Source organism: Thunnus maccoyii, chromosome 14, assembly GCF_910596095.1.
Source record: "Thunnus maccoyii chromosome 14, fThuMac1.1, whole genome shotgun sequence".
NCBI lineage: Eukaryota > Metazoa > Chordata > Actinopteri > Scombriformes > Scombridae > Thunnus > Thunnus maccoyii.
Window position 1 is genome coordinate 1,059,098 of NC_056546.1, and position 19,281 is coordinate 1,078,378.

Below are 19,281 nucleotides of genomic sequence, written 5' to 3' on the forward strand. Positions count from 1 at the left end.
GTACTGCATTACATTTTGGTTACACCCATCCTGCAGCTGTAGATCTGAAGGGGAGGGAACCAGGAAGTATGAGCACAGAGTGGAGCTTGTTGTGTTTGTACAAACAGGGAGGGGTTATCAGGACGAGGAGCAGCACTGAGAATTAAAACTGATTTACAGTGAAGTCTCGGTTAAAACCTGCTCGCCGTCTGAAAACATTTTTACATTTAGCTGTAAAATATTTGGTGGCATGTCAGGGTTTGGTGATGCTTCTACACTGCAACAGATTTCACATGTTTTAATCATGTTGTTTCTCTGCAGCAGCGCTGTGTTTGAAATAAAAACAGGTAAAACCAGAGAGTTCATCTTATCCAGCAACACTCTGCTGACAAATGTCAACCTTTAACAGTCACATGATCCTTTGTAGAAACTGTCAGCAGCAGCAGCAGCGGAGGAAGAAGTACTCAGATACCTTACTGCAGTAAAAGTACAAATACAGCAATGTAAAAATACTCCATTACAAGTAAAAGTCCTGCATGAAACATCCTACTACAGTAAAAGTACATAAGTATTATGAGCTTGATGTAGTTAAAGTATTGCAGTAAAAGTACATAAGTATTATGAGCTTGATGTAGTTAAAGTATTGCAGTAAAAGCACATAAGTATTATGAGCTTGATGTAGTTAAAGTATTGCAGTAAAAGTACATAAGTATTATGAGCTTGATGTAGTTAAAGTATTGCAGTAAAAGTACATAAGTATTATGAGCTTGATGTAGTTAAAGTATTGCAGTAAAAGTACATAAGTATTATGAGCTTGATGTAGTTAAAGTATTGCAGTAAAAGTACATAAGTATTATGAGCTTGATGTAGTTAAAGTATTGCAGTAAAAGTACATAAGTATTATGAGCTTGATGTAGTTAAAGTATTGCAGTAAAAGTACATAAGTATTATGAGCTTGATGTAGTTAAAGTATTGCAGTAAAAGTACATAAGTATTATGAGCTTGATGTAGTTAAAGTATTGCAGTAAAAGTAGTGGTTTGGTCCCTCTGACTGATATATTATTATATATGACATCATTAGATTATTAATAGTGAAGCATCAGTGTTAGAGCAGCATGTTACTGTTGTAGCTGCTGGAGGTGGAGCTAGTTTACACTACTTTATATACAGTTAGCTAGTTTAGTCCAGTGGTTCCCAACCTAGGGGTCGGGCCCCTCCAAAGGGTCAGCAGATAAATCTGAGGGGTGGTGAGATGATTAATGGGAGAGGAAAGAAGAAAAAACAAAGTTCTTTTTCTCTAATCTTTGATTTTTGCTGAAATATTGGATCATTTGAACATTTATTGAAATGAAAGCATGTGAGAAATTTAGAGGGAAAAATCACTATTTGGTGGAGCTGTTAACAACTCATAGACATGTGAAATGTGACCCCGACTACACACTGCTTTTTGTAAGACGTCAAAAGCCAAAAAGGTTGGAAACCACTGGTTTCATCTTTAACAATGTGTTGTATTTTAAAAGCTTGTTATATTATCCATTGTGTCAAATCTTCATCTGAAAAGTAACTAAAGCTGTCAAATAAATGTAGTGGAGTAGAAAGTACAATATTTCCCTCTGAAATGTAGAAAGTAGCATCACATGGAAATAACGAGCAAAAGTAGAAGTAAAGAACAAAATTGTACTTGAGTAAATGTACTTAGTTACTTTCCACCACTGCTGCAGATTTCGCATAATTTATATAAAAATGAGAGCTGCAGTAACCGTCACTGTCCTGCTGTCACCTGCAGGGGGCAGCAGTGATCTCTGTCTGACACATGGACGAACGTGTATTATAATCTCGTGGCGTCGGGCATGCTTACAGGACGTTGTTCTATGTTCTCGCGAGATCTCTTATCTTCACTGTATTTTTTTTTTTCCTTTCCTTGACGTGTTCGTGACATTGACCAACGGCTCAGGTGGAAAACACCGGCATTCAACGGAGACCTTTCTCAGTTTAACGTGTCGACGAATTTATTTGGATTATTTATGACATCGAAGTCGAGAGTCAACAGCAAAAGCTCCCGGTAAGTTTAACCGTCTGCGGCTCAGAAAGCTTTTTAACGTTACATCCAAAATATCGGAGCATGTTAGCTCAGTTAAGCTAGCCGATGTGCTGTTAGCTGCTCATTCTGACAGCTACAAAATGGTGTCTTCTCACCTTCAGAAAAGTGTTGATATTAGTTCAAATAGATCGTCGCATCGTTAGTGTTGTCAGTTTGCAGCAGCGCTCGTGTCATGAGCTAATGATAGCTAAAGTTAACTTAGCTAAAACATGACCTCCGGTTAACGAGAAAACAAAAGATAAGACAAATATAAGATGATATGTAAGTTCTGTTGGTACTTTAAAACAGATCTTAATCACTCCATCTCAGTATTAATAACGTTTTATATCGATTTTCACCGTTTGCTCATGTTCTCATGTCTTTAAGAGCCCCAAACTAAACTCGCTTTAAAAAAACTCAAATTTTAGAGTCTCCCGCTGATCTCTGAGTTTTTACCTGATTTAACATTAGTTGTTAATTTTATTACAAATTGCAAGGATTCAGTCTGTAATTCGGCATTTTCCATACAGGCAGATTAATGTCAGCTGGAACAAGACCAGGTCTGGACCTGGTCTGATGTGGTCTTTTCTGCCGGTTGTACCGTAACAGAAGTAAACAGCCGGTGTTTTTGTTCGGAGTTTGGCGCGTTGCAGAGAGACACCTGCATGTGATGTTTACCCTGAAACAGAGTTATCAGCTGGATACCTTGGCCTCTGTGACATCCTAGTTAATAACTAATCTACTGTAAGTTAAACCGGTGTTTATGCCGGGCTGAATATTCAGGACCGGTCCCTGGTGCTGTGCCGCCCCCTCCCGCAGTGCCCTCCCCCGGCTGTGTGTACGTGCAGGCCGCTAGGCAGTGATGGCGGACAGTCGGAGGATCGTTTCCTCATTCCTGTGACAAGAAAACCTCAAATAAAAACCGGTTTTTGTTTCATTGTTATCGGCAGAAGTCTGAGCTGAGGAAGCGTCGTGTTTTCAGGATCTTTTTCGTGGTGTTTTACCGTCACTGAGTCAGCAGCATGAGGTACGAAAACAGAGGATTTACAGACTTTATTCGCCATTTTAGCTGCCAGGTTAGCTTCCACATGGACGTGTTTAAGAGTTACAGACTGACTAACATGCACAACTTCAGTTATTAAACATGCAGCAGCGTTGTTATTACAGAAACTCTGTGGCGAGACAGAAAAAATAAGACCTATCTCCAAAAATCTACGATCTAAATGTACAAATACTGCATTACAAGTAATAACAATAGTAAATGTGCAGAAGTATTATCAGAAAAAAAGTATCTACAGTACTTGTTCTGCAGAAAACGTTCCCCTCATGAGTGTTAACAGTATATATCATATTGATTATTGATCATTACTGATGCATAAATATGTAAACAGCATTTTACTGTTGTAGTTTATCAAGATGGAGCTAATTTTGACTTATAATCTATAATATGTTTAATATTTATAAGATGATCAAAGGTTTTATATGTAAATGATTAATCTGTTAAGTGACTCCAGCTGTCAGATGAATGTAGAAGAGTGAAGTAAACATTTTAGTAAAGTAGAAGTGATTATGATTAGAAAATGTATTTATTATAAGTGCGTCTCACAGCCTGTCTGTAGCTCCATCGTAGCAGGTTTTCTGTTTTTATAAACTGAATATTTTTGCATGTTGAACTGTTTGACGAACATAACGAGACATTTAAAGATGTTGCCTTGAACTCTGGGAAACTGTGATCGACACTTTTCACTGTTTTCTGACATTTTAAAGAATAATAATCAATCAATCAGCTGCAGCCCAAGATCATATAGTTTCTCTTAATACCAGTTCACATATTAAATGTAAAAAAAAAAGAATCAAATCAGGTAAAACATGATTTAAGCACAAAACCAATTAAAAAATAGGGTTAAATTATTATCTTTTAATTGTCTTGTTTTGATGAAACATCTGCAGCTGCTGTCGCTGAACGTTCAAGGACAACGATCACATCTGAATTATTAATGTTTTCTGATGTTATAAAAGGTTTTTTTTTTCTTCACATCAGCAGTTTTGCAGGAAGGACAAAAAACAAAACCAGCTGACAAACAGACGGGATGATTTCACATCCTTAAAACAAACTCTCCTCTTATATATGTTTACAAAAAGCCTTTTAAATATGTTGTACATTTAATATCGTCCATATCATCCACAGTTAGACTCATGGGCTGCAACTCACATATATATATTCATTATTCAGCAATCTGATTCTTGATTAGTTTGGTCCATAAAATGTTGAAAAACGTCAATCAGTGTTTCCTCAAATGTCTTGTGTTCAGTTTACTGTCATAAAGGACTAAAGAAACCAGAAAATATCACATTTCATCAGCTGGAATTGACTCAAAACAATGAACAGATGAATTTAGTGGGCTAGTTGTCATCGAGTGGATTAATTGACTGATCGTTGTAGATATAATTATTAGAAAGTCGTCAGCGCAGCGTCGTGTGTTTTGTCTGCTGAAGGATTTTGAACTCTCCTCCCGTCAGTAAACACGGAGGTCACGGAGGACGTTCTTATCAGCGTTTGTTCAGCTGACTGACTGACTGTGTGCAGCTGATACCGGAGCTCCGCCGCACCCTGAGGCAGGACACACGTACCAGCTGATATCGGCTCGTATTGATATCTGCGTCCATGTCTCACTTTGATAAATGACAGCAAACTGAAGCACAGAAACGCCAACGACAGGGTTTAAAACTGTGTCACCGTTCAAAGGAACCTCCATAAAAAAAAAAAAAAAGTCACGAGTTGTGGAAAGAAAATTAATATCAGCAAAGATCAAAGTTATACTGCCGACACTAACCAAGACCCACCTCAGGAGAACAGAGGAGGTTTGGGTTCGTTTACTGTTAAATTAAAGTACTCGCACATGGCTGGGAGTACCTCACAACATGCAAAAGTACTCCACTGTGTATAGAAGTACTTGTCTTGTCTAGAGGCAGCCCGCTGTGTCTGGAGGTCAGCTGTACTTGGAAGTACCTTTAGTATGTTTATAAAATAGTTTACCATGTCTTAAAGTACTCGTCTGGGTCTGGAGGTACTTCCCAATGTACTGAGATACTCTACTGGGTCTGAAAGTACTCCACTATGTCAGTCATCAGTCCTGGAAGTACTTATTTTCCGAGGTACTTTACTGTGTCTGGAGGTATTTCTCCATGTTTATAAGTACTCCACCATGTCTGGAAGTATCTGGAGGTACTTCACTGTGTGTGGAAGTATTACACCATGTCTGGAAGTATCTGGAGGTACTTCACTGTGTGTGGAAGTATTACACCATGTCTGGAAGTATCTGGAGGTACTTCACTGTGTGTGGAAGTATTACACCATGTCTGTAGGTATTTATTCATATCTAGAAGTATCTGAAAGTACTCCACGTTTCTTGGAGGTATTACAAACACTCTATGGTGGTGAAGTACTTTATAAGTGGAAGTACTCTGCAGTATGTTAAAGTACTCTGCAGTATGTTGAAGTACTCTGTAGTATGTTGAAGTACTCTGCAGTATGTTAAAGTACTCTGCAGTATGTTGAAGTACTCTGCAGTATGTTGAAGTACTCTGTAGTATGTTGAAGTACTCTGCAGTATGTTGAAGTACTCTGCAGTATGTTGAAGTACTCTGTAGTATGTTGAAGTACTCTGTAGTATGTTGAAGTACTCTGTAGTATGTTGTAGTACTCTGTAGTATGTTGTAGTACTCTGTAGTACTCTGTAGTATGTTGAAGTACTTCCCTGCAGGTGTTGGTTGGAGTCGACCTGTTTTCAACATGAATCCTGGTTTTAAAGAGTTTTCAGGTTTCTCTGCGTCAGTCGGGACTTTTGTGTGTCTGAGAATAGTTTAGTGGTGTAACTGGTGTAATCCCAGTGGATCATGGTGATCAACCAGCCCTCTGACCAATCACAGAGCACAATGCAGCTGTGTTGACAAACAGCATGCGTGTCAGCTGAGACCTTCACCACAACACGGCAGACAGCTGAGTCACTCAGACACACACAAGCACGGATGTTAAAAACATGTCAGTCGATTAATCAAGTGATCAATCGACTGATCATGTCATCAATAACTCATCTTCTCTCTGGCGTCAGTCAGTCAAACATCTGACTTTCTGTTTTCTTTAAAAACGAAACTCTCTGATGTTTTAGAGACCAAACAAATAAGTGAAAATAGATTGTATATTGTAACTATTTTGATAAACAATGAATCGTTTTGAGTCATTTAAAGGTGCAGTTTGATGAATTTAGTGGCAGAAACGGAATATAATGTATGTCTGTGTGCGGCCTGATGTAAACTTGTCTGCACACAGTCCGTCAGCTGGACGAGCTGCTGGTGTGAACGTCCTCCGTGACCTCCGTGACCTCCGTGACCTCCGTGTTTACTGACGTTTTCATTCGAACAAGCTGTAAAATCCTTCAGTAGACAAACACGACGCTGCAGCGACGACTGTCTGATGATTATATCTAGAACTGCAACCGTTAGTTGATTCATTCTCTGGTTCCAGCTGGTTAAATGTGAATATTTTCTCTATGACAGTAAACTGAAGATCTTTGAGTTGAGGACAAAACAAGATATTTGAGGACGTCATCTTGGACTTTAGGAAACGCTGATCAACGTTTTTTTCACTGTTTTATGACATTTTATGGACCAATCAATTAATCGAGAAGATAATGATCTACATCAGAGGTTATATTCTGTTTCTATGGTTTAATATCCAAGTATAAATACAATATAAATTGCTCACTTTTGTTTTTCAGTGTTTAATTTAGCCTATACATCATCAGATGAGTTAAACAATCGATTGAAAAAGATGAAGTGGTCGTTAGAATAAACATCAGCTGATAATGTGGAAGGAAACGGTGAAAAGCAGAAGTGAAGATGAGGAAAGAAAGTGTTTAGTCAAGAAAAAAAGAAACGAGAGAGAAAAAAGTGTATTTTTGTCACAACAGGAAAAACTACAACATCACAGCTGCTGACAGGCTCAGTCAGAGTTCTGCGTCACTAAGAGGATTTAGACTCAGATTATTTAGTTTTGAGCTTCCAGATGAAGTTTGACCGCATGTATTTACAGACCTTCAGGCACCAGCAGGGTCTGTTCAGGTGTTTCAGTCTGATACTGGTCCGTTTATCACGCTGCTGTACTTCCTGTATTTTTAAACGTGAGTCCAGATCTGGTCTGACCTCTTTTTTTTTTTTTCCTGGACGCCGTGTCCTTCCTGTTTCCTGTTTCCTGTTTCCTTTACAGGATGCCGTCGGCGGAAGCGGCAGCGAGCGGGATGAAGCAATGCTTACTGGCTCAGGATCAGCTAGAGGGCGCCATCAGCGGCGTGATGAAGGCCGAGCAGCAACTGAGAGACAACGCCCGAGAGGTCAGCACCTTCATCATCATCATCATCATCATCATCCTCTTCATGATGCTCTGTCTGTCTGGTCTTTTTGTGTTTATATAATCAGACACATCAGTCTCCTTTCTGTATTGATTTTATTGGTATTGATGTATTGAGGTCGTTTCCAGTCGTCCTGACACGACTAAGAAATGACGACGAGATAAAAGTTGTAGTTGTACGTATTAGAAATGTATGCCCAATGACTCGGGGAATCCTACAACAACCAGAATGCATTGCGCCCGGTGTGTGTGTGTTGAGCGCAGCTGGCTCCTACGTTTCCTAGTAGTGATCAGTAATATATCTCCTTACTGAGGCTTACCGGTGTGGAAGGATCAGAAAACAAAACGGCGTGCTGGAATCAGTTATGCAGATTGTCGCGCACCAGCAGAACGCCGTAGAGCAGAGCGGTGGATCAGAGTCTGCGTCTCCATTTCATCTAGGTTTGGGAAACACGGGAACGGGGTCCTTATTGTGCTGTATGTAACTCTGCCCGCATTAGAACCCCTGAAATCTTCTTGAACATGTGTGAAGTTGCCCTTTAAACAAACACAATCGGACAATAAAACTCTGTTAACAAGCGAGTTGATCTGTAAAAAACCATCTTTAATGAGTTCATATTGGAGTAGATTTGAACCAGGGTACAGGTGGAGTGTTGGAGCAGGGTGAAGATCAGGCAGATGATCTAGTGGTTGTTGTTGTCAGCATGCGCCGCCGTCTCTCTGCCGGGAAGAAAAAAGAAAATTAAAGGCCGAGTTAAACCATAACGACAAACTGCAGTCAAATCAATCATTAACTCAGCTGACGTTTCTGTCTGTTAACGTGCTGGAACAACACGTCTGCTGCAGCCGTCGCCATGACCCTGACCTGACAGCGAGGGTTCAAAAACATCTCACTGGATCCACTGGGATCCACTCAGGGAGCAGACGCCTTCCCGAAGTTTCATCCACACGCGGCTCAAACTCGAAAACTTGTTTGTTTGTTTACCATCAGCTGCTGTTGTTGTGTGAATGTTTAGCAGATAAACTGTTTCCTCTCAGTTTGTTTATGAACAACCTGAAAGCTGCTTCTTCTTCTTCTTCTTCTTCTTCTTCTTCTTCTTCTTCTTCTTCTTCTCCTTCTCCTTCTCCTTCTCCTCCTCCTTCTTCTTCTTCTTCTTCTTCTCCTCCTTCTCCTCTGATCCTCGTCCGTCGGTCTGTGAAGCTGTTTGACCAACCGGTGACGTTCATCAGTCCTTTTGTCCGGTGTCACCACACACACACACTCATCACTGCTGACTCACTGTGTGTGTGTGTGTGTGTGTGTGTGTGTGTGTGTGTGTGTGTGTGTGTGTGTGTGTGTGTGTGTGTGTGTGTGTGTGTTTGTCTGAGAAACACCCAAATATCACCTCCTCAATCCTCCCGTTGTTCTGTCCTGCACCTGCGGTTACCGCGGTAACCCAGACTCATTAATTAACCAGCGACAGGTTAGATCACGTTAGCACTGTGTGTGTGTGTGTGTGTGTGTGTGTGTGTGTGTGTGTGTGTGTGTGTGTTGGAGGAGGTGGAGCTGGAGGCATATAGAAGACTAGAGAGAGAGAGAGAGCGGGGTGTGGTAGAGTCAGGATATAAAAGAGTGGGGAGAGAGAGAGACGAGCTCACAGCACTGACAGACTGGGAACAGACTCTACTGGACTCTACTGGACTCTGATGTTACGCAATCAAACGCTCTGAACTCTGCTGTGTTCTACTGTCACCTGGTGCTCAGCTCGTCTCTGCAGGTGAAGCTCACTGTGTTTCTGTGTGTTTTTGATCTTCAGGGCAGAGGGTCATATTGTCTCTGATATCACGGTGCCAGCTGATTGGTCAGCTGGTGCAGCGTCATCACTGCCATGTGTTTCTGCTGAGATGTGTAATTTAGGGCTGTGCAATCTATTGATATTATATCGATATCATGATATGAGACTAGATGTCTTATTAGATTTTGGATATCGTAATATTGTGATATGACATAAGTGTCTCTTCCTGGTTTTAAACGCTGCATTACAGTAAAGTTAGACTGTTGTAACTGTTCTATTATTTATCTTTAACCACTTACTCATTATATCCACATTATTTATCAAAAACACCAGTAGTCATCACTACAATATTGTCGCGATATTGATATTTAAGTATTTGGTCAAAAATATTGAGATATTTGATTCTCTCCGTATCAACTAGCTCTAGTTTAATTGTTGTTTTTAGAAACCTTTCATTTGTTAATATATATATAGATACATAAACTGTGTGTGTGTGTGTGTGTGTGTGTGTGTGTGATCCTCTCCTCCTCATGTGAGCTCATTCAGTTTAATTTGAAAGAAGCTGCTCTTATTTGTAAAATACTAAACGTGTTATCAGTAGTGAGTCTGTGTCTGCTGCGGGACTCTGCAGCAGCAGCAGAGTGAGACGTCTGTCCTCTCTCCTGCTCTCTGCTGTAAACACACACAGCTGTTGGCGAGCAGCTGCTCTCATGTCTGCGCGTCTCGCTGCTCGTTGTTTTCAGCAGAAACTCTCCGGCTCTCTGTCTGCTCATCCTGCTCTCGGTCGGTGAGTCTCTCTCCCCGGACGGCGGGCGGGTCGCTCCGGTTCTGGTTCTAAACGGCGGTCGTCCTCCGGCTCGTCCCCGTCTGTGTGCGGCCTGAAGCCCGCCGTCACTAACTCTTAAATTACAGGAACATCCAAAGTAAAAATCACAGTCTGATGTTAAAGATCAAAGGAAGCGCTCTACAGATATCATGAGTTTATGAACCAGTCAGACAGTTTCCTCACTGTGACGTCACTACTGCAGAGCTCCCAGCTAAAACCTCTTCACTACCTGGGAGTGTCTCACCTGTCTGTCTCTCTGTGTCTCACCTGTCTGTCTCTGTATCTCACCTGTCTGTCTGTCTCTGTATCTCACCTGTCTCTCTGTATCTCACCTGTCTGTCTGTATCTCACCTGTCTGTCTCTCTGTGTATCTCACCTGTCTGTCTCTCTGTATCTCACCTGTCTGTCTCTGTGTATCTCACCTGTCTGTCTCTGTGTATCTCACCTGTCTGTCTCTCTGTGTCTCACCTGTCTGTCTGTATCTCACCTGTCTGTCTCTCTGTGTCTCACCTGTCTGTCTGTATCTCACCTGTCTGTCTCTGTGTATCTCACCTGTCTGTCTCTCTGTGTCTCACCTGTCTGTCTGTATCTCACCTGTCTGTCTGTCTCTCTGTATCTCACCTGTCTGTCTCTCTGTATCTCACCTGTCTGTCTCTCTGTGTCTCACCTGTCTGTCTGTCTCTCTGTGTCTCACCTGTCTGTCTGTCTCTCTGTATCTCACCTGTCTGTCTCTCTGTGTATCTCACCTGTCTGTCTCTCTGTATCTCACCTGTCTGTCTCTCTGTGTCTCACCTGTCTGTCTGTCTCTCTGTATCTCACCTGTCTGTCTGTCTCTCTGTATCTCACCTGTCTGTCTCTCTGTGTATCTCACCTGTCTGTCTGTCTCTCTGTATCTCACCTGTCTGTCTGTCTCTCTGTATCTCACCTGTCTGTCTGTCTCTCTGTATCTCACCTGTCTGTCTCTCTGTGTATCTCACCTGTCTCTCTCTCTGTATCTCACCTGTCTGTCTCTCTGTATCTCACCTGTCTGTCTCTCTGTATCTCACCTGTCTGTCTCTCTGTGTATCTCACCTGTCTGTCTGTCTCTCTGTATCTCACCTGTCTGTCTCTGTGTATCTCACCTGTCTGTCTCTCTGTATCTCACCTGTCTGTCTCTGTGTATCTCACCTGTCTGTCTCTCACCTGTCTGTCTCTCTGTATCTCACCTGTCTGTCTCTCTGTATCTCACCTGTCTGTCTCTCTGTATCTCACCTGTCTGTCTCTGTGTATCTCACCTGTCTGTCTCTGTGTATCTCACCTGTCTGTCTCTCTGTATCTCACCTGTCTGTCTCTGTGTATCTCACCTGTCTGTCTCTCTGTATCTCACCTGTCTGTCTCTCTGTATCTCACCTGTCTGTCTCTCTGTATCTCACCTGTCTGTCTCTCTGTGTATCTCACCTGTCTGTCTGTCTCTCTGTATCTCACCTGTCTGTCTCTGTGTATCTCACCTGTCTGTCTCTCACCTGTCTGTCTCTCTGTATCTCACCTGTCTGTCTCTGTATCTCACCTGTCTGTCTCTCTGTATCTCACCTGTCTGTCTCTCTGTATCTCACCTGTCTCTCTCTGTGTGTGTGTGTGTGTGTCAGGTGCGTGCGGAGCTGCAGAGCTGTGTGAGTCGTCAGCAGGAGGCTTTACGCTGCAGAGAGGTTTGGCTGCTCGGTCAGATCGAGCTGCTGGAACAACTGAAGACTGAAACTCTGCAGCAGCAGCTGCACCGACTCCACTGGGTAAAAACTCATGTTGTTGATGAAATTATTTCAATAAATCAGTTCTAAAATGCACTCAGAGAGATTTTGAAATGATGTGAAATATTTTTTTAAACTTTAAGACTTTAAGAGATATTGTTTGTGAATGAGTAGGAAAGGTTTGTAGCTTTACACACTTTGACAGCTTAGACTGAGACACAACCGCAGCTTGTAAACTGATTTCTGATGGAAAAGGTTCGACACCCGCTGACTTGTCCTGTTATCTGTCTGTGTTGCAGCTCCGCGGTCAGTTCGACGTGATCGCCCACCAGCTGCAGAACTCCAACAGCAGCCACGACCTGAGCAACCAGCTGACCAGCTGCATGGAGAAGTAAGCTTCTGCTTCCTACTCTGTAGTCAGCTGACACACAGCAGGTGTTCCCCCAGCTCCGTCTGCTCCTCGTGATGACTTTAAAGGGCGACTGAAACCTCTGTAATGTTTCTCTTCTGAGCTAAAAACCCCCTACAATATCCAGAGTTCCCTCCACTTTTCACTCTGCAGCTGTAACCGTCTGAACAGCTGATCGAGGTTAGAAATAAACTGTATTAAGCTGCAGGAACTTTCCCCAGTTCCACTTGAGGAACCAGGGTTTTTGTTTTACCCCCCCCAAAAAAGTCCCTGCTGGGAGGAGGTTAACTTTCCAAAAGTACAGGAACTTTGAGGGCGGGACTTGCAGGGAGAGCCGTCGCTGATTGGTCAAACATGATTGCTTCAACTTGTTTACCACTTTATTCATAAAGTAAGGAAATATCCTAGTATTGGTTGAAGACGAGAGGAGGACGTTTCTCTCCGTTTGTTAACAATGAAAGAGAGAGAGAGAGAGAGAGCAGCTGTGGTCGAGCGAGCTAGAGACTGAGTGAAGAGAGGGAGCGGCGGTAGCGAGAACAAAGCCGTGACTCAGAGAAATAAAACGTTATTTTTCATGTGGTTTGGTTCTAAAGCAGAAATAAAAAGCATGACGCAGACGATTTACTGGAGACAGACGCTCATCAGCAGTAAACACAAAGAACGCTGCTGTTTCCTCATCTGTGAGTGACGCGCTCCATTGTTTTAATTTCTCATGAGTCTAATCTGCAGGATCCATCAGGTTCCTCAGATGTGACGGAAACACAAACGTGAGATTTAGTTCCTCTGGTTCCTGAACATTTAGTTGGAAAAAGGAGCTTTACGTGGCTTCTGTCTCGTCTCCTTTCAGCTCAGTTTAGTTTCGTCCATAAATGTTTTGTCCTCAGTTTACTGTCATAGAGACTAAAGACACCATCAGGGTCGACGTCATAAATGATAATATAATGTAATAACGTGTGTGTGCAGCTTCTCACCTTCTAACTTCAGCTTAATGTTTGTGTGACGGCTCAGAAACTAAACCCAGAACACACACTGATTCACTGAATGACTGTTTTTCTGGTTTTCTTAATAACAGTCTGAAGAGTTTTCTCACCACGAAAACAAACATTTATCAGTAAATGTTGAGTTTTGTGTGTCGGCGTCTGTCTGCAGAGGATCTGTTAAGACTCGTCTCTTTTCAGCTTCAGAGTAGAATCTGTTTAACTCGTGTGTTTAAAAAAAAAAAAAAAAAAGCTGCAGCAGGAATGAACGGAGGGTTTGGTTTTATCAGAATATTCTGCTCAGGATCAGACAAGCATCTCAGCAGAGAGATGCTGTGATTGTCAGACTGTTTCTTGGAAATACCGACTTAAAGGACACATATTCTGCTCATCTCCAGCCTCTATATTTATATTCTGGGGCTCTACTGGAATAAAAACTCCTTATTTATCTTCTACTGGTCCTTTATGCAGCCCCTCAGTTCAGCCTCTGTCTGAAACAGGCCGTTTTAGCTCCTGTCTCTTTAAGGCCCCGCCTCCTGATGAGCCCACTCTGTTCTGATTGGTCAGCTTTCAGGAAGCTTCCTCCGGCTCCGGAGGCTACGTAAACAAACTATAGTAGCAGGATTTCACTTCTTTTTCTCCTTCTTTACTCCAAATGTCAACTTCTCAAATCCATCCGTACATGTTGGAGCTGAACAACACATGGAAACACCTTAGCAACCACCTTAGCAACCACCTTAGCAACCAAGGCTACAGAACAAACATTTATGAGCATGTGCCAAAGCGCCAACATCAGCTTGTCACCAAGGCAGAAAAACTGTCACAAATGACACATTTAAAGCGAGTTGAAGCCCTGACGTTTGACTTGCAGGCAACATTTTTATAAACGTTCACCTGAAGAAGCAGAATATGAACCTTTAATTTGTTGTGATGTTTTTGAATTTCAGTATTTTATTATTCAGTTTTATGTTGAATATCTTTTGTTTCTGTATGTTTCTTTGTCTTTAAACAACTTGGGACCATGATGATGAGGATGATGATGAAGGTGGGTGTAGTCTTAACAGCCGGGTGCGTTTCATTTCTCCTCCTGTGCGTCCAGGTTGTCCTCTCTGAGTCTGACGCCAGAAGAAACACCTGAGATGAGTTTCCAAGCCGACACCCGCTCTCTGAGGCAGGCCATCACCTCGTTCGGCAGTGTCACCGCACAGGTAACGCACGCACACACACACACACACACGCACACGCACGTACACACACACACACACACACACACACACACACACACACACACACGCACACACGCACACGCACGTACACACACACACACACACACACACACACGCACACACACGCACACACAGAGAGAGATATGCGTCAGGTGTCGTGTGGACTGTCTGATGTATTTTTGTGCGTCCTGTTTGCAGCTTGTGGAGGGCGTGTCCTCTCAGAGCCCCGCCCACCAGAGAACTCAGGTGCAGAGTTGTCCCGTCGCCGCCAAGAAACAGGTAACTCCACCCACCAGGAAGTTACACAGAGAACAGGAATTGATCCATTCAAGTCATGAATAGCATGTTTAATGTGACTTTAATCTGCAACACAGATTACAAACTAATATTCAGATATTTAAAATTAGAATAAAGATGAAGTTTGCAATAAAATAGAACAAAATAGAATATAAAAGTAGCACCGAATGAAGAAAATAAATAGTTGATTTCTGAAGTTTCCTGCTGGTGTTTCTTGTTGTTTCTGAACCTCCGTGTCTCTGCAGAAGATGGACTCCGGCGCTCTGAGCGACTGGCTGCTGGGAACTCGTCCAGCAAGCAGCGCTCCCATTGGCTACCAGTCCAGCAAGAACCCTCAGGATTGGCTGGTGTCTCACAGGGAGAGCAAGGTGAGAGAGACAGTCGGTGTAACCATGGTAACCAGGTTACACTGACATCAGGTTCAGCCTCAGACTGAACCTGATGTTCAGTCTGAGGCTGAACATGTTGTTGCTTATAATTAGTTCATTTATACACATGGAGTATTAGATGTGATCATGTCGGGGTTAATCTGGCGTCCTGCTGTCTCTGCAGGCTTCCTGTCCCGTCCTGGCCTCGGTGGACTTCCTGAAGGCCTGGGGTCAGCTCCGGGACCTGGAGGCGTGGCTCCTGCAGGACCAGACGCCCGTCAGCAGGGAGAGGACCAACAGCAGCTGCAGCTCCTCCTTCTCCATCGAGAAGATCGACGAATCAGAGTTCACTGAGACCCCCGAGGAGGAGGAGGAGGAGGAGGAGGAGGAGCTGAACGACTGGCTCATCACCCCGCCCGCCGACGCCATGGAGACGATGTGTGACGCCGAGCGATGGCGGCGGGTGTTGAAGCCATTTGAGGAAAGCTGGTTGTGCAATGATTGGCTGGTCGGGTCGAGCCGTCCCGCCGCCGACTGCTCCTCCTGCTGCCAGACCACCAAAGCCCTGGAGATCGAGAACCTGGGCCAGCTCAAGTGCCTGAAGACCCCGCCCACCTCCAGCCCCGCCACCCCGACCTCTCCAGCACCTGCAGCCCTGACAACGGCCCCGGTGATGGTCCTTGCGGCCCCGGCAACCACCCTGGAGGCGTGGCTGCAGCAGACGGTGCCGGTCCAGAAAGCCTGCCGGGCCAACGAGCTCTGCTCCAGCTACTCCGAGTGCGTCTGCGACGAGAACTGTGGGAAAGAAGCGCTGAACCTCTGGCTGCTCAAACAGGACGGACGAGACAAGAACGGCGTCCCCGCAGCCAAGAACGCCCCGCCCACGACCAAGAACGCCCCGTCCACTGCTAAGAACGCCCCGCCCACTGCTAAGAACGCCCCGCCCACCCTGCACCACAGAGAGCAGGAACAGAAGGTAACGACGGCGTGTTGATCGGGACTCGTTTCAGTCTTATTAATTAGCTGCAACCAGGTGAACGGTCGCTGCTGCAGGTGTGTCTGACTGTCACATCTCATCAGTTCAAACACCAGAGAGATCAGCTGATGCTTCACAGATTATTTCCTGTCATACTCATTAAATATTCAGCATTTGCTTAAAGTTTTCCGACAGTTGTGGAGCTGCTCTTCATTTCAGACGAGGTAGTTGATTGTAGTGTTGATGGCTGTTTCTCTACAAGGGATTTGTCAGATTTATTATTCTCAGTATAATAAGTGTAACTAACTGAGCAGTCGTTCTCTCCGCAGGTTCAGGCCATCCTGGAGGCCTGGCTGCACCCCACCAACACCTCCTGCAGGACTCCTCTGCAGCCTCTCACCTCCTCTCTGTCCGGCTGGGTGGCTCCTGAGGAGGAGAAGGCCAGCAGGGAGGAGCACAGCTCCCAGTTCAAGCCTTCTTCCTCCTCCCTGTTCCAGCTCCCTCTGGATCCAGACCTGTGGGTGCTTCCGGAGAAGACCTCCGCTCCTGCTCCGGGGTCAGCAGGTCAGCCCCGTCCAGCCGAGGAGGAGGAGGAGGACAAATGGCTGCTGAAGAAGAGGAGTCAGGCTCAGGTAACAGAGACGCTGTTTGTTTACAGCTGCATGTGTTTGACTTTATTATTATGCAGAAACTTAAAGTCTCATTTCACCAAAAACACGTTCTGTTCTTCTCTGAGCTTCACTGCAGAATCATGCAGCTTGTTTTCACTGTTTCTCTGTCTGACTGTTGTCTGACTGTTGTCTGACTGTTGTCTGACTGTTGTCTGACTGTTGTCTGAATGTTTCCTGACTGTTGTCTGACTGTTGTCTGAATGTTTCCTGACTGTTGTCTGACTGTTGTCTGAATGTTGTCTGACTGTTGTCTGACTGTTGTCTGAATGTTGTCTGAATGTTTCCTGACTGTTGTCTGACTGTTGTCTGAATGTTTCCTGACTGTTGTCTGACTGTTGTCTGACTGTTGTCTGACTGTTGTCTGACTGTTGTCTGAATGTTTCCTGACTGTTGTCTGACTGTTGTCTGAATGTTTCCTGACTGTTGTCTGACTGTTGTCTGAATGTTGTCTGACTGTTGTCTGACTGTTGTCTGAATGTTGTCTGAATGTTGTCTGACTGTTGTCTGAATGTTTCCTGACTGTTGTCTGACTGTTGTCTGGCTGTTCTCTGAATGTTGTCTGACTGTTGTCTGACTGTTGTCTGAATGTTGTCTGACTGTTGTCTGAATGTTTCCTGACTGTTGTCTGAATGTTTCCTGACTGTTGTCTGACTGTTGTCTGGCTGTTTCCTGACTGTTGTCTGACTGTTGTCTGACTGTTGTCTGAATGTTGTCTGGCTGTTCTCTGAATGTTGTCTGAATGTTGTCTGACTGTTGTCTGAATGTTGTCTGACTGTTGTCTGACTGTTGTCTGACTGTTGTCTGAATGTTGTCTGGCTGTTCTCTGAATTTGTCTGAATGTTGTCTGACTGTTGTCTGGCTGTTGTCTGACTGTTGTCTGACTGTTAATCTGACTGTTTCCTGGCTGTTGTCTGACTGTTGTCTGGCTGTTTCCTGAATGTTGTCTGAATGTTGTGTGACTGTTGTCTGACTGTTATCTGGCTGTTAATCTGACTGTTGTCTGACTGTTGTCTGACTGTTGTCTGACTGTTGTCTTACTGTTGTCTGAATGTTGTCTGACTGTTGTCTGGCTGTTTCCTGAATGTTGTCTGACTGTTATCTGGCTGTTAATCTGACTGTTTCCTGGCTGTTGTCTGACTGTTGTCTGACTGTTGTCTGACTGTTGTCTTACTGTTGTCTGAATGTTGTCTGACTGTTTCCTGATTATTTCTTGGCTGTTGTCAGGCTGTTATCTGACTGTCGTCTGACTGTTTCTGTTCAGGAGCGGCTGGCGTTGCCTTCAGTCTGTGACCTGTTCTCCTGTATGAAAGTGGGCGGAGACAAAGAGAAATGGCTGCACAAGGCTCCCGTACAGGTGAGAGGTGATGCTGCCGTTAGCCACCGAGCTAAGCTAATTGATTTATCGAGCGCGCTCGTTAACTCGTCTTTGTTTCCTTCCAGATGTGATGAAGATGAAGATGATGATCTCTGAAGCATCTGGATATTTCTTCTTCTTCTCTCCTCTCACCGTCACTTTATCGCTGATCAGCGCACATGACAACAAAATAATCCACGCCGCCGCCTTCTTCCCGTGACATCATCACGCCACTCTCCTCCAATCAGAATTATCGCCAAACTCCAAACGAGGGTGGAAGTTCATCGTTGAACTTGGGGATCCGTGTGTGTGTGTGATGACATAATCTCAAGGTGTGGTTTAAACCTGAGGAAAAGCTAGTAAGGGGCCTTTGAGTTGAGATTAGTTTGTGATTCTCATCTTTGTTCACCTCAGATTCTGATTTCTGGAGATTAATTGATCAACAGAAAAGTCATTTTCAAGCAAAAATGCTGAAAATTCTCCAGTTCCACCTCCATAAACGTGGATGTTTTCTGTTTTCTATCGTTACAAAATTATTACTTTTGAGTTTTCGACAGTTGGTCGGATAAAACGAGACATTAAAGACCTCACTTTAGACTCACTTTAGACTCACTTTAGACTCACTTTAGACTCACTTTACACATTTTATGGTTTATAAGCTAAAGGTTGTTTCTGCTTCAACCAGTTTGATTTGAATCATTTCCCCTGAAAATATAAACTTATTGATTCACAGAAAAAAAACGTAAAGATTACAAATCTGAAGATCATTTTTTAGCAACAGAAATGTTTATTTCCTCTCATGATGATCACATTTATCATTATTATTATTATTATTATTAATAATAATAATGATAAACTGTGTTTTATTTTGAAAAAGCAAAAGATCAAAACATTCACAATAAACAAGGAAGTAAAATAAAAACAAGGTCACGTAAAACACGAGTCGAGCTTCAAATATCGAACCTTTCAGATAACTAATAAACTGAGAGAAGATCAGCTGATTCATCAATAATTAACATAATTAGAGGATTATTAGTTTCAGCTATGAAGATGTGATGTCCTGCTGCTTTGGAGATTCGAGGTTTTCAGCTGACAGGAGTAGATCTGATCTGGGACCTGTTTCACTGAACATGTGTGTGTGTGTGCGCGTCGCTTCAGTTTAAATGTAACTCTCTGCATGCGTGTGTGAAATGAATTTACACGCCAAACAAA

At 43.4% G+C, this 19,281-nt stretch overlaps 1 protein-coding gene across 2 annotated transcripts; it reads left to right on the forward strand.

Annotated features, from left to right (window-relative positions):
* Positions 1-1,884: 1,884 nt before the first annotated feature.
* Positions 1,885-18,918, forward strand: ncoa4 (nuclear receptor coactivator 4). 2 transcript variants are annotated; one of them, XM_042432466.1, is made up of 11 exons: positions 1,885-2,041; positions 7,326-7,449; positions 11,693-11,833; positions 12,091-12,182; positions 14,277-14,385; positions 14,602-14,682; positions 14,946-15,068; positions 15,253-16,044; positions 16,374-16,676; positions 17,977-18,069; positions 18,156-18,918. In XM_042432466.1, exons 1-11 carry the CDS (start codon positions 2,004-2,006, stop codon positions 18,159-18,161), a joined length of 1,902 nt encoding a protein of 633 aa, XP_042288400.1. In that variant the 5' UTR covers positions 1,885-2,003; the 3' UTR covers positions 18,162-18,918. The 2 variants fall into 2 exon arrangements, with proteins under 2 accessions (XP_042288400.1, XP_042288401.1); XM_042432467.1 differs by lacking the exon at positions 1,885-2,041 and adding an exon at positions 2,843-3,086.
* The last annotated feature ends 363 nt before the right edge of the window (positions 18,919-19,281 follow it).

Excerpts from the sequence above, each read along its gene's own strand:
- ncoa4 (XM_042432466.1), top strand. The coding sequence starts at position 2,004 with ATGACATCGAAGTCGAGAGTCAACAGCAAAAGCTCCCG. Across the intron at positions 7,450-11,692 it reads TGAGAGACAACGCCCGAGAG|GTGCGTGCGGAGCTGCAGAG; the intron begins GTCAGCACCTTC and ends TGTGTGTGTCAG. Across the intron at positions 11,834-12,090 it reads AGCTGCACCGACTCCACTGG|CTCCGCGGTCAGTTCGACGT; the intron begins GTAAAAACTCAT and ends TCTGTGTTGCAG.